This window comes from Homalodisca vitripennis, chromosome 3 (genome assembly GCF_021130785.1).
Source record: "Homalodisca vitripennis isolate AUS2020 chromosome 3, UT_GWSS_2.1, whole genome shotgun sequence".
In the NCBI taxonomy this organism is placed as follows: domain Eukaryota; kingdom Metazoa; phylum Arthropoda; class Insecta; order Hemiptera; family Cicadellidae; genus Homalodisca; species Homalodisca vitripennis.
The window spans coordinates 165,523,540-165,539,663 of NC_060209.1; the positions used below are offsets into that span (position 1 = coordinate 165,523,540).

The window sequence follows — 16,124 nt, forward strand, 5'->3', positions numbered from 1 at the left end:
TGTGTTTGTTTAGTTTTTTTATTAAGTCCTTTTTTATTTTAGAGTTAGTGAAGTTGACATACAACATGGTGGTTGTGAATCCTGACTTAGGCATGTCACAATGCTCTGGTATGATTTGTTTATTTTAACCTAGTTTGTAATTATGTGTTAGGTTAGTTATTTACCTGAAGAAGAGATCAGTTTGCAGATCTCGAAACAAAGTGCTACTGATTTTTTGTTTAATAAATAATAATAAATGTAAGATCCTGCAACAAACTTTATCCCTGTTAAACTGACACATACATCAATTAACAATTAAAATGTTCTTTCAGTAGATTGTAACTACAGTACAAGTCTGGTTATCGAAGTTCGACTAATCAAGCCACTGGGTGAAAAAAATTACCTTTTAAAAAGCATGAACCAAATTTTACTGAAGATATTACATCTTTTTTTTATATGCAGGATGTGGAACACTGCATGGATCTATTGGATATTACATTCAAGGAATAACAGCACACAGTTTGAATATGCCTGTTTGTTACAGCTGGGTAACATAATTATATAAATAAATCTTTTTTAATAATCAATATTGAATTTATCTATAAATTAAGATATTTTATTGCACTCCTCAAATCCAGATTTTTCCATATCTGAAGTAGTCTTTTAGTTTGGTTAGTTAAACTACTATAGTAGTAAAATTAGGCAACAGTAATAAAGTACAAGATTGTATTATACAGTATAATGTACAGTTTGTATTTACAAAGTGAACAACTCTCTGATCATGCATTATCTGTGACCCGTTTCCTTGAGCAGAGCCTCTAGTGCTACGTCTACACTTGTCTCCACATACGGTTGATGTGCCCACGCAGCCAGGAGGAACATGAGGTTAGCCTCTGTTGTTGTGTGAGCCACATTCTCCTTGATATATATCTTCAATGCCAGCTCAGTCTCATATGCGTTTGTAATCATACTCCAGGTTTCATCTGTTACAATAAAATAATACAGTATTAAAATTTTGTAACAATAATCATTGAAAAACTCACAAACATCAGTAACAAGAAACTCACTGAAAGTAAAAATCACTACTTTTAATAGGATACTATAAGAAAATTAAATTAGAATAACGAAATAATAATTCAGACACTGAGACAAGGGAAATATTCTTTTTTTGAAGTTTGTTTTTGACGATGGAGGGATTGCAAAGGAAAAAGGGTTTTTCCGGACATTTTCTGTGATACAGTAAAAATCAGTAACATTACGTTTCGAGATCTGCAATCTGATCTCTTCTTCAGATAAATAACTAACCTAACACATAATTGAAATTTAGGTTAAAATAAACAAATCACACCAGAGTATTCTGACACGCAAAAGTCAGGAATCACAACCATGATCTAAGGGTTTAAACTTTACTTGGTACAAAAATTGGTAAATGCACTGGATTTCATAACTGGAATTGAGACGCCTGTTGCACAGTTATCTGAGGAACAGGATGACCAGTTTTGTTGTGAGAGCAGTCTTTTTCTCAGGAAAATTCCTCCCACAAACCCCAATTTAACAATAGAGGAGAAAAAGGCCGATAAAAGCATTGAATCTCTGGAGCGGCTGCAGACTAAATTCATAAGATTGATGGGATTGCGGCTTGGCTACTCATATCTGGACGTTCCGGTTGAGAGCTTGAGAAAGGATTTTGGCCTTCCTTCCTTGCGGGCGAGAAGAAAATTGGCTACCCCCCCCCCCCCCCACCCCCCCCCCCCCCCACCCCCCCCCCCCCCCACCCCCCCCCCCCCCCACCCCCCCCCCCCCCCACCCCCCCCCCCCCCCACCCCATTTTTTACCTGTTGATTAATCAGCTGATTGGTTGTATTTAAACACATGAAATTACTAGCTCATGTTCTCAATTATTTGTACATTTGTGTCTTAATGAAAATTTGTTTGCATGAAGTACGTGATGTTTTACAGAATTGATCTTTTAAATTAATAGTTAATAATAGCTTATAGTAAAATTAATTTTTATTGTTTACTTGAATAAAGAAAATAATTTAAAAGTCACAATAGATTTAACCCATTGGGGCAAGACATACAAGGCTGCCAGCCTGGAACTGAATGCTGAGCCATGCACTGGTTACATAGTACCTATGTTTAGCCACTCTTTAAAAATTAACCTAGAATGAAGCCAGAATTATCTAGGTGTTACAGAATTTGACAATGGGTCCTAAAAATGGACCACACATGTTGACAAACCTCTGTAAGAAAGCATGGCTTTCGGGAAAAGGGGGGAATCTTATGTAGTCAAGAGGATTAAGGCCATTGAGTGTAATAAACAAAACTGTAATTATGGCTTTACCTATGCAGGATCTTTGACTCTCAGATCTTAAATATTGTCTTTCAGTTTGGGGGTATTCAAGTAATAATAAAGTCTACAAAGACCTCTTTTATTCTATAAAAAAAGTGCATCCGAATTCTTGCAGGTTTTACAGCCCAGAAGAATACTTGTCGAAATAGCTTTCATTGAGCCTTAATTATATTAACTGTAGTATCTCATGTACATGCTACAAGTTAATAATGTATGTAAAACAATAACAACTTGACAAGGGGAAGAGACCCTGCTATACATACAAACACCACCCGCCGGGCTGCAAATTTCACTTTACCGAGCACATAGAACCGCATTGTATTCAGTAGAAACCATGCATACATGGGTGGCCAAGCTCATTCAACATCCTACCCGAATATACATAAAATCACAAAGCAAGAGGAGCAATGCTCGATCAAGAGGGTAGCTGAGAAGATGTGTTACTTGAACCACACTCCCCCTTTTATTACAATTGGGACGGAATTCAATTATACTGGAGGACCCAGTGAAACCTTTAAAAGCTTAAAAAAATTTTATGTGGTTGCCCTGTAAAGTCGCGTTTTACGGGCGGAAGATTTTACGTGACAACGTCTTTTTATCTCGGTAGAATATTTTATTGAATATGAATATTATTAAATTGCACAATAGGAACAAAGAAATAGAATGAAAATAAGAATTGCACAAAATTTATAACTATAGAAATATATTTTTGTTTACTAAAACATTGTACATAATTTGAAATTAATTAAAATTTGTTAATTGTACAATGGGTAAAGTTGATATAAAACATTTACTAAAATTGGAATTTGAAAATTTCTGTGGCTAAACACAGTTTAGAATTCATCACACTTCGCGGCGTGGTGATTGGTCGGTTTAGTTCGTTTTGGTTTGGTCGGCACTGTATATGGACAGGTTAGAAGGTTTATAATTTGTTATTTTAAAATGGTTTTGACTTGCAATACGCGCTGTATTCTTCTCAATCGGACTGAATTACGATTGATTGTGCAGAAGTGATTTAAACTCATAAATTTACTTAACACTTATCAACATTTGTCAATAAATATGACAATAACCTATAAACTCAGTTTCTCAACTTTTTATGGTGTCAATCTAGTACAATTAAATCAATCAATCATAGTATTGACGATAATTGAAAAATCAGGTGTACAATTATTTACCTTTTATTGTTGTAGTTGTTGTAAATCGACGAAATCTAAAGCACTACCACCCCAACAGCCCCAACTATTTTTCACGGAATAAAACATAGTTAATCTGCTTTATCTCCCGTGCCGGCGGACCCACTGGACGGGGCAATGTGTACACGTTACCCCAGTCCGGCGTTACAACTTTTTTCATGAGTGAACTCCCGAGCCGCAACCTAAATTTAAGGACGTTTGTCCAACGGTCAAAAACCATCAATTTGAAAGATTTGACTCACACTAAAATATATTAAATTTAAACCATACTCACTATGTATTAAATGTTGACGCTATTAGTAATTCTTTAAAGAAATATAACAAATAAAGATTTATTGTCCGTATTAGAAACGATTTGAATTGGAGAGTGGTCTGTGCAGTAATGTGATAAAAACAAATATGATGAAATTAAGAGAGCTAGAAGTATATAAATATAGTAAAGAATTTTAAAATTATATTGTGAGCACTATCAATTTTAATGTTGAAATTGTACAGTTGTGTCCCAACCTGTGTATTAAAAAACTAGATACAGTTGTTTCCATATAGATCTCACAATGTGAGATCTTATTTTTCGTTCAAATTATATACCTTAAATTTTTAATTTGTTGAAGAGTCCAGATTTTATAACTTTTTATTTGTGGAAATTTATAAGTGTTGTATTTTAATAATTTTAACTGTAATGAAGACAGCCATTCTTCGTGATATAATTAGGATGCAACATAACATTTGAAATTTTTTCACTGAATCCGACGGGAAAATCTAAAAAACGGTTATTAAAAGCGTCCTGACAAACTGTTTAATTTCCTGGTCAAAGTAATAAATGGCTGACATACATTGATATGCCTTTCTCTCGGACCACAGCTCGTTAAAGTTTTCTTTAAAGTTGAATTACAAATTTTTCTCACCAATAAAATTATTAGCAAACACTTTTTTCTTCCTGAATACTCCCATAAAACCAACTTCAAAGAGAAAATTTGGGATTTTCCATATTCACATTATCACAAATGAAAAAGTTATGATGAATTTTTTAAAAATGATTTAACCACTCATTTCAACTTGAAATCCCCAATCTCAAAACAAAAAAAAAAAATCAACATTAGTAAAAAACCCAAGAATAAGTGGAGGCTTGCAGGATTGAAAAAGGATCAGAAACCGTAACGACGTAAAAACGTTTTAAGGATCAACTTTAAAAATGTGGACAGTCTTCAACACAAGCAAATCGAATGAATGTAAAAAAAGCTTTACAGAGTAAGGATCAATTTTGAAAAAAGAATCTATTTTGTGACAAAAACACTAGATTCTAAAAGCAAAAGCAAACCAAAAGTAATATGGTGGTACCATCGTAAATGAAAATAATGAAAAATTGAAAAAAACTCAATACAAGAATCACGAAGTATTAAACCTTGAAAATAAAACAATAATAAACACACAAACAAAATATAGATAACACAAAGCTAAAGAAGTCAACAGAATATTTATTTTCATTTTGATATAAGGCTTAAAACACTTTCTTAAATTTAAATCCATACCAGAGCCACAGTCCCCTATTACCCCTGTGGCCTTAAGAACTGAGTCCCTCCATTTAAAAGACCTTAAAAAATGGTTTCATGTCAACTGTCATTATATAAGTTAAATAGAAAAGAAAAACTAAAAGTGATTAAGTATCAATGAAAGGCAATAATCACAAAAAATCAAACTTCCATAGTCCAATATTAAAACTGGACAGTAATATAATTTGAAGGCAAGTTTCTTCATACAAATTCCTGTGCCTCTTCTCATGTTTGATGGACAAGCTTACATGACACATTCATGTTAGGACCAGGATCTGCAAGAGGCTTTGGTCGATGTGCTTCGCTCCTCAGCCGTCTTGCCAGGGGTTTGTAGTGTAGAGATCCTCCGCCCCATACCATCTACTTTGATCACATAGAATCTATCTTTGGAGTTACGGAAAAAATTGTTTCCTGGGGCATGCTTAATTGTAGGTAAACTTTGAAAGAGTTTCATTGAATTCCTACAGAAATGGTGCCTTTCATTTCTCTTCGTCGGGCAATAAAGCGGACTTGGAGTTCCTGTAGACCGCCGTGTTTGTGGAGCTTGGTTTTATTGATAATGTGGCTGCTTGACTTTTTCCCTATGAATGGATTCATTTCATTCAATATCCTATAAGAGAGCCAAGACATGTCCTTAATTTCCAGGTTTGAAAAAGGAGGTCCATATTATACTATGCGTGGCAATGTTAGTAACAGGCTGCCGACGCATCATATATATTTGTGAGATATCAACAAATAGATCTAAAATTTGAAATACTTATAAGTTTAATTTTTTAAGTAACTGTGACCTACTTATTGACAAATTATTATTGTTATAATTTATTTATTTTATATTACAAACCACTGATGTGTAAAGTTTTAGTTACTTAAAAAACATAATTATACATGTTTGTAAAAATAATGTTGCAATTGAACAAAAGTCAGATTTTACAATTTAACATTTATTTTTCCTTAATATAAATATAAATCTCTGTCTAAAGGACAGTTATGTTCAAATACTCAGTAGTAACCTATAATGGTGATAACAGGTAACAACACGTTAGTTCATAATAATTAAATAAATAATTAATATAAATAATCTAGTACTAAACACTATGATAACCAATAAAACAATAATATACACTTAATTACACAAACCCAACAGAAAATAAATAGAATAAAAAACAAATATTAATCAATGTAGTTTTAAAAAATGTATAGTGCTAGTATCACAGCTAAAAAAACTATCAACAGATAAATAAAATACATTCCTCTTTTTAACACCTAGCCTTTTCCACCTACTATTTTTCAAATCCTTTTTATAGGTAAAGACGACCAAGCTGTTTCCTTGGTGAATTCTGTTAAATAGTGCTATTTAAATTTTCATATATATGTGGCTGCTTTTACGTTTTTCAAGTTTTGACAGAAGGTTAAAATCCTAGAATTATGGTATTGTTTCTGGTAAAATAAACTATGAATTTTACCTTTCTAGTATAAAAAATTACATAATGATTAATTTTAACATTTCCACTAAACAACAATATAAGACATAACCAAATTTTGAATTTTCTGTCAATTATTATATTAGTTTCTTTAAAAATTGGTGTACAACATGTTTCCTCTTTCAGGTACATTCCTTAATAGCTCTCCAATGCCTTTTTTCTGCCATTTAAAAAGCTTTTTTTACACCACTGACTATTGCCCCAAAATGTTATTCCAGTATCTTCGAGTTGCCGTATTATTCCCTATAGGCCCTACTAGGCCCAGGCCTAGGGCGCAAAATTTTAGGGGGCGCCATAAAAATTTTATTAAGTACACAAAAGAAAGAAGTATGCGGCGGCGGGTGGTGGCGCGCTCAGGTCGGGGGCGGGTGGCCAATGGTCAACTAGGGTTCCGGGGTGCGACGCGTTGACTCATTCATTGGTTCATCATTGCTTTTATTTATTCTCAAAACACTCCTCTAATATATATATATATATACTATTGTAATTATCGTTCATACAAAATTAACGTTAATTAAGAAATTTACTTGGATTTTCTACGTCAGTGTAATCAAGAGTCCTCTGGGGGGGGGTGGGGGGGGGGGTGTGCGCTTCTTTGGTCTGTAGGGCCTAGGGGAGCCGAATTTGTTAAATGCGGCCCTGCATATCTTAAATGTGAGTGAAAAAAAAGCATAATAAGTTGAAATTAGCATGTCTAAGGTAATACAGTTTTCTTAATTTTAACCATAATAGATAGACAACCTCTTCGACAATTTCTTACACTAAATTGTTTCAATATGATGGTCCCAACCCAGTCTACTTAATCCAGATGTAATTCCTAATAAACTTAAACAGGTTTTATTTACATCCTTTATATAAATTGTTATAATTTAAAGAAAACAATTATTTTTTCAGTTGTTTTTATCGATTAAACAAGTAATAAGTTGGCTTCAAACCATTAACTAGAGACTTTCTTCTTAAAACCAGTTCCTCCTCTCCTCTCTTATCAGTTTTATCTAAGCCATTCTAACTATAATTCAGAGAGAGTTGTATAATCAGCATATAACATCGTATGTGTAACAAGGAGAACATATGTTGGCAGGAAACATCATTTACAGCAAATCAAAAATAAAAAAGGCCACCAGTAACAAGAACCTTATGGTACTCCAACTTCAATTAACTCGTAAAAATCCAGACTTATCTTTGTCCTGAACAACCATTTGTTTTTCTATTAGTTTTAAATTAGGATTTTTTTTATTAAAATAATTGTAGTTCAATTGCCCTTAAATACCATAGGTAATTGTTTTTAAAATATAGCCAAATTCGTGACATATGCAACCAAATGCTTTTACTCAAGGTCCTATCAATCACTGCAGAAGACATACATTGGCTTTTTTCAAAAATTCCATCAATAATACTATTCACTAGCTATACTCTTTAACAGCCTTGACAGTGTTTCTCTGTCCTAACATAAATCCAAACTGCTCATCACATAAATAATGTCCATTTATTGAGTAAATAGAAGCATTAACGCTGCTGTTTTGATACACGATTCAAAAATCTTAACTGAAAATTGAGGGAATAAAAAAAGGATATAGGTTTGTGATAAAGTCCTTATTATTTGCTATTTTTCCTTAGCATGAGTTATTCTCCTACGCTATATAATCTATTTAGCCTGGTAAAATAATTATTTCTATATTAAAATCCTCAATTTGTTGTATTTATATTTGTTCTCATAGATAACGCTATCATATAAAGTAATTACATATTCTTTTAAGGTCTTTTTCAGCTCTGGGAGTGAACAATTTTATATTCAATCTATTAGAACTCTCTTACATTTTAGTGTTCCTTAAATTTTGGCAGTCTTTCTTTCGAAAGAGAATTTGTCCAATATTAAATTAAAATAGTCGTATGAATTCGTCTATCACAGGGAAACTTACTAAGCTTCATCCAGTTTATTTGTGATATAATTTTCTCTACGCAATTTAAAATTGCTCCTGAGTACTTAGTATTTTTAAGTTTATCTATAACAGCTATCATCAATTACAAATGGTGTATGGAAACTCTAACAAAATACTCACTGCATGATCGGATATGATGAGACTGCCTATTACATGACAAGTCCAGGTATGATCTCTAGCGACGATTTGTAAACTACGATATGTTATCTAAACATGCAATCGCCTCTTGTTGGGCTCTTCGAGTGAGCCAATATGTGTTAAATTGAATCCATAAACAGATTAAAAAAATAATTGAGCATCTCCCTGTAATTTTGGTCTTATTATATTTTTGATGTTATAAATCTGCTGTAATTGCTTAATGAAAGGTTATTGTATTTATCATTTAAAATAGAGATAAAAATGTTTCTAATTGATCTAAAATTATAAAGATGTATTGGAATTTGGTTTACGATACAATGTGGCAATTATTAAATTATTTTTAGGCAGGATAATAGCTGTAATTTCAAAATCACTGTCAGAACAAAATTCATATAAAAATTTATATCATTGAATTCAATGCATTTCTTTATAAATATAACAGTACCACCACCTCTATTTTTTAATTTTTGCTTACAGTACATACTTGCAATTACATAGATCTGTGGTATATATAGAGAACATTCTTCCTCATAGAGCCAATGCTCATTTTGCATAAAAATATCACATTTAAATACTACTTAAAAATATATCTAATAAATCTAATTTATTTATATGGACTGGGCATTTAAATAAAATATACTAAGAGGCTTAGTAGGCTCAAGAAGTTATTATGTGGTATATATAAAGACGACAAACAGAATCACTCCAAGCTGATGGGCACTGTCAAGTAAAACTGCAACCAACTTGTTCTGACTCGGTGGGCAGAGGAGGGTTAAGTACTGTTATTCATGGCATGGACTATTATTATGGTTGGGCATGAGACGGAACCATTATTTTTCAAGTTTAACTATTGCTGTATTCTATGACTACTTGCTGATGCATTCAAGTTGAGCAAATTCTAAAATCCAATTAATTTAAATAAAATACAAAAATTTAATTTTGTAAAAAATTGATTCCATTACATGATGATTTTCAAATCTTGCAATTCTTTATATTTTCATTGTAAATAAATGATATTACCTATGCAGTTATTGTGTAGTACAGAGGAGAATTAATAATTCTCTAAATAGAAAATTTTAACATTGCTTCTCATTTTGGAAATTTAATTTAAATTTGACATATAAGGAAACCGATTTTCTGGTTCAATAAAAAATACGGCCATTAGTACAAAAAATTGTTTTTATCATTGCTGAATTAATTGACTATTACATTTTTTTTAAAGTTTTATGTGCATTAAGATAAAAAATATTATGATTAAAATTAGCAATAAAGTTATTTCCTATTTTACTATGTTCAAAATTAACTACTCATCAGTTCTTAAACATGTCAAAACTTGAAAGTTTTAAATACTTACGAAGGCTGTAACAAGTAAGTGAAAAGGAATAAATACAAAGAACAAAAGCATTTTATAATTTTGATTTAGATGCTAAAAGTGAAGAAAATATAATGTTTTATAAGAAATTTATAAATTGTCTGCCATATTGGAAAAATGGCAGAAAATGTTGAAATTAAAAACTTTTTTATTGTTACTGAAAGTAGGTGAAATGCTCCAAATTAAACTTCCCTGTAAGTTTAATCGTTTTTGAGACACCAAAGGTGGCATTATTAAAATATACACCTTATATAGAAGTATGAGCAGTCTGTATTGGTGCCTATGACAGTTTAATATGTTTATTTTATGTATTTTAAGATCCTTACAACAATCTTACACTTATACATCAAATAAAAATTTAAAAGGTCTTTCAGTAGATTGTAAACTACAGTACAAGTCTGGTTATCGAAGTTCCGACTAATCAAGCCACTAGGTTAACTGAGTTAAAAAAAATTAATAACCTTTTAGAAAGCATGAACAAAATTTTACTGAAGATATTACATCTCTTTTTGATGTGCGGGACGTGGAACATTGCATGGTTCTATTCGATGTTAAACTCAAGAAATAACAGTACGCAGTTAGATTATACCTGTATGTTACAGCTGGGTAACATAATTATATAAATAATTTTTAATAATAATATTGAATTTATCTATAAGTTAAGATATTTTATTGCACTTTTCAAATCCAGATTTTTTCCATATCCGAAGTAGTCTTTTAGTTTGGTTAGTTGAACTTCTACTGTAGTAAAATTAGGCAACAGTAATAAAGTACATGATTGTATTTATACAGTTTAATGTACAGTTTGTATTTACAAAGTGAAAAACTATGGTCATGCATTATCTGTGACCCGTTTCCTTGAGCAGAGCCTCTAGTGCTACATCTACGCTTGTCTCCACATACGGTTGATGTGCCCATGCAGCCAGGAGGAACATGAGGTTAGCCTCTGTTGTTGTGTGGGCCACATTCTCCTTGATATATATCTTCAATGCCAGCTCAGTCTCATATGCGTTTGTAAATCACACTCCAGGTTTCAATCTGTTACAATAAAAATAATACAGTATTTAAATTTTGTAACAATAATCATTGAAAGACTCACAGATATCAGTAACCAGAAACTCACTGAAAGTAAAAATCACTACTTTTAATGACATATTGTAAGAAAACTAAATTAGAATAATGAAATAATAATTCAGAAACTGAGAAAAGGGAAATATTCTTTGTTTGAAGTTTGCTTTTGACAATGGAAGGATTGTGAAGAAAACATGATTTTTCTGGATGTTTGCCATCGTTCAGTGATACAAAAATCAGTAAAATTATGTTTGAAGATTGCAATCTAATCTCTTCTTCAGGTATATAACTAAACTAACACATAATTAAAATCTAGGTTAAAATAAACAAATCATTCAACAGCATTCTGATATGCATCAGTCAGAAATCACAACCATGATCTAAAGGTTTAAACTTTTTTAGTGACACAAAAGTTGGTAAAGGTACTGTATTCGTAACTGGAATTGAGTCGGCTGTTGCACAGTTATCTGAGGAACAGGGTGACCAGTTTCGTTGTGAGGCCAGTCTTTTGCTCAGGAAATTTCCTCCCATAAAGCCTTAATTTAACAATAGAGGAGGAAAAGACCATGTCAATCTTTTGGGAAAGACGACACCTTGCCAGTCAAAATCTTACCAGCCGATAAAGGCAACACTACTGTTGTATTTGGACTCAGTATATATGAAGAAAAGATTACGGAAACTTTAAACACTGGAAAATATACAGTTTTAAATAAAAACCCAACTGATTCTTTTGAACGTAAAGTAGCAAACAGGTTCAGAAAACACACAATATATTTTTCAGATAATTTATGATCTAAATTAACTCTTCACCATTCCCAACCACTTCCAATTCCCCAAATTTATGGCCTTCCCAAAATCCACAATTTGAATCATATTAATAGTATTTATTTTTTCCATCCCCCTCACAACTGAAGTGGAAGTTCAAAACAATCTTCCCTTTTCCCCCTTTTTAAGAGATAGGGATGTCCTTAAACTACTGTTTTTTCGAAAACACACACACACACACAAAATATTTAAATTGTCAATCAAAACCATCAAAAATCTGTCAAGGAAGAATATGGCCTATTCGTTATTTGATAAAGCTAAGAGCTTATGCTCAGATAACAATAGATATCCTCAATCAGTAATAAATAAGTGAAAACAAACCAGAAGAATAATTCCAGTCAGTAAATCAGAATAGTGCTATATTTGCTTTTGTTAATCACGTTTAACCTTTTCAGTGCCAACATCCGGATACTGGACGTTTTACAAACATGTATAAATTGCTGATATAAAATATAAATAATAATGATAAATAAAAAATAAAAACCAAATCATTATATTTTTACACGAATTTCATATCAATTTGCACTAAATATAAAATTTTGTTTTTTAATTGAAATTTTTTTGTATTATTATTTTTGCTGCCATCTTGTTTCTGCCATTTACTATTGGTCCCTAGTCAGTCGAAGGTGGTTGATTAACTGATACAGACCTATTTTGACCTGTATTCTGTAGTTGTTTTCACCAATTAATGTTGTATTTTGTTTTTATTAAATGCATGTTTTTAGAGTTTAGTGAAGTTTGTCACACAACAGGGTGGTTGTGATTCCTGACTTATGCATGTCATAATGCTCTGGTATGATTTGTTTATTTTAACCTAGATTTTAATTTTGTGTTAGGTTTAGTTATTTACCTGAAGAAAAGATCAGATTGCAGATCTCGAAACATTGTGTTACTGATTTTTTGTATCACTAAATGGTGGCAAAGGGAAATATGTACCCTTCAAAGATTTAACATGGAGGTGTATTTACTTTAGCCTCTATTAAAATACAGTAGTTATTGTCTATAATTGGATTAATGTAATAGATAAAATATTATTTTTTTAACAAATAAAAATAATTGGAATCAGCAATGGGCTAAAACTGCTGCTCAATGTTTGTAAATGAATTGCCTACTTCTGTTAAAAATCATTAATTCTCAATGGCCTTATCATAATGCATGTAATTTTATAGAGTAAGATGCACTAGCCAAAGACTTACTTCTAAACTAAATACATTACATATAATATGAACACATTCTTGTATGTACAACTATACAATAAAATAATAAGTATGAAAGTTGTAACCCATCGATAAAAGTTTGTATATGCAGATAGACAAGCATAAGCAAGACTATTTTTCCTGGCCAACATTCCATAAACTCTATTCCAGACTAGAGATATACAGGGTGTTTCAAACCACCTCAAATGTTTAGAGGTTAAATAGCAAACTCCAGAGATTAGTTTAAACAGATTCTCAATTACATTGACTCTAAAGAATTAATTTAAAATAATTTCATCTCTGTAAAATTACAGGGTATCCCAAAAGTGGAGGGTTCCATGTTCAAATCTCAAAAATGCTTTCAAATGTAAATACATGTCACGTTGTATTTACATTATTTTAAAAGTATTTGCAATCTAAACATTTTAGCAAAGAAAAAACTTGAATTATCTATATTTGTTTCTATAGAGCATAGAAAAGTGATTTTTGTATTTTATTGCCACTCCTGTGATGGAAACCTACACCAAAATAAATTTTTTCAGAAACTTAATGACAAAAGCTATCAAATATAGCATGGCCATATTTAAAACAAATTTCTACCATTATAAAATTTACTTTTTGAAAATATACAAAAACATTAAATAGGATGGATAGGCTCCTGCCACATTCAATTAAAATGACCAAGCTCAGTCCTATTTTGGGGTATAACACCTGTAAAACCCAAACTTAGTTTTTAACTTATTGTATTAATTTAGCATTATAATTATAATATATATATATATATATATATATATATATATATAATGAAAAAAATGTTTATATATATAAATTACTCTGATTGCCACCATGGCACCATCAGTACTAACAGTGTGGACACACAAAAATTTGACCAAATAGTTGTATTGAAACTCTTGATATTATACATTTCTATGCTGTGGTTTATGTTATTTAGGCATATATATATATATATATATAATATATATATATATATATATATATATATATATAATATAAGCCATATATATTTTATATGCATATAATATATATATTATAATAATAATACAATTGACTTTAAGATCATTTTTGTAGATGGAATGTTACTTTTTAAATAAAAAGTACTATGACGCCACCGTTGCATCATCAGTACTAATGGTGTTGAGGACGTCATAATCCTAAACTCACTCATCTCCCAAATAATAATAGTGAAACATGTCAGAAAATGGTGTGAGTCCGAGTCAGTTAATACTAATGGAAACATGAGAGAGAGTGGTGTGAATCGAGGTCAACTAATCAGAACAACTGAAACTTAAGTTTTGAACATTAAAAATATAATCAATACTTTAAAAACTGATTTTCTGAAATCAAGGTAGATTTTGTATTTTTAGACAACTAAATAAACATTTAATATATCAATAATGACAATTTATTATTAAATAGTAACAATTTCCGCAGTTAAAAATATTTCACACTCAACGTCACTGTGGCATCAATGGTATTGAACATGTTAAATGCCTTACAAAAACTACAGCAAATAAACTGATTTATGGGTAGTGGACGCTTACATATTACTAAAGTATTTAGAAGTAGTTGTACAATTAAGAGGCCAAAGTACACTAAAAGTTAATTTCATCATGCTATAAAAGCTTAGTGTAAAAAAGATATACTGAAGAATGCTGAATAGTACCAAAACGATCAGCTGGCCAAGTAAGGAACATGGGAGAGTCGGAACTGTTCCTGAGCGTCTCCAGTTTCACAACTCCTCCAACTTCTGTCTTCGTAGTTAACATTCTTTCGACTACTTTGGACTAGAACAAACACAAGTTTAAATTCTATTGTAATTTGAGAGAAATATTCTTAGATGCTCTGCAAGTAACAATGTTTTAACAGGCATGATTTAGATTAATAATCAGGATCCTAAGTAAATAATTAAAAACCGTTTCTGAATTAAATTATTCTACTTTATCTTGGCTGATAGAAATACCATTATTTGTTATTTTATAAGCCAACTATATGAGATAAATGATTCACACCCAAAAAAATTGTGTTCTTGGAGAAAAATAAAAGTGCTATATTTTGTTAGTTAGTATGGTATTTATTTGTAATTATGAAATATTAAACCACATATATTTATAGGCCCAAAACTGCAAAATATGGTTAGCAGGACTCTTCTGATGCTTGAATATGCTGCATCACACTGAGAACAGATATGATTTCATCACTTAGTGATTAATCATTGTATTTTATAAAAAATACCTAAAATATGATTTAGCTATGGTTGTACTGAGAGGAAGGTTAAGTGGAACTGAACTCAACAATTGTATATTAAAACATGTATTTCATAGAAAACTACTACACTGATACTAAAAGAGACATCCATTAACCATTACATCCATAATTCTTATATTATTATAATAACTTTTATTTCTTTGTTAGCTAAAGTTAGTATGTCACAAATGTCTTTTTCAATTCAGTTAATTTTCTATTAAATAAGTGCTTTTAACTGTTTAACAACTATAATATTTTGTAAATTTACATATTCAACACTTTGCAGACATAAACATAACATTTTAAAATTAATGCATTAACCCTTTTCCCTCGGATGGCCAACCCAGTGGACACCGCTAATTCCACGCCAGGTCAGCAAAGATCTTTTAACTTTGTCCTCTGATGTCGGATGTCCAACCCTGGTGGCCACCACCATTTCCGTTCTCAGCTCGGATAAGTATTCATTGCTTTTTCCTGTCAGATCGGATGTCCAACCCTGGTGGCCGATGAAAATATCCCTACCCACTCTACTGGCCAACCCTGGTGGACACTTGACACGTTTTCTGTGTTGTTCATTGTTTGATTGGTTAATAAAACAAAAAAAGTGGACAGCTGTTTGATATAGTCAGAATTACGTTTTACAAGTTGGCAACATTAGTTCCTTCCGTTTTGCTACGTGTCAATACCCAGACATCCGCAATTAGAGCCCACGTTGTTGCAGTGAGTCTATCATACCTGTTGAATGTATCCTTGTTCAT

At 31.5% G+C, this 16,124-nt stretch overlaps 1 protein-coding gene across 1 annotated transcript; it reads right to left on the reverse strand.

Moving 5' to 3' along the window:
• Positions 1–703: 703 nt before the first annotated feature.
• LOC124358444 (cyclin-dependent kinase 2-interacting protein-like) lies at positions 704–16,124 on the reverse strand. The gene is made up of 4 exons (XM_046810740.1): positions 16,102–16,124; positions 15,710–15,929; positions 14,786–14,906; positions 704–962 (listed from the first exon to the last, which is right to left on the reverse strand). The coding sequence occupies exons 1-4, from the start codon at positions 16,122–16,124 to the stop codon at positions 766–768; spliced, it is 561 nt and encodes a 186-aa protein (XP_046666696.1). The 3' UTR covers positions 704–765.

What these genes read in the sequence shown, in the direction of transcription:
- LOC124358444 (XM_046810740.1), bottom strand. Translation starts at nt 16,124, where the DNA reads ATGAACAAGGATACATTCAACAG. An exon ending in AACAAGGATACATTCAACAG is followed by an intron (nt 15,930 to 16,101) that starts GTATGATAGACT and finishes TGAACAACACAG; the next exon opens with AAAACGTGTCAAGTGTCCAC. An exon ending in TTGGCCAGCTGATCGTTTTG is followed by an intron (nt 963 to 14,785) that starts GTACTATTCAGC and finishes TTATTGTAACAG; the next exon opens with ATGAAACCTGGAGTATGATT.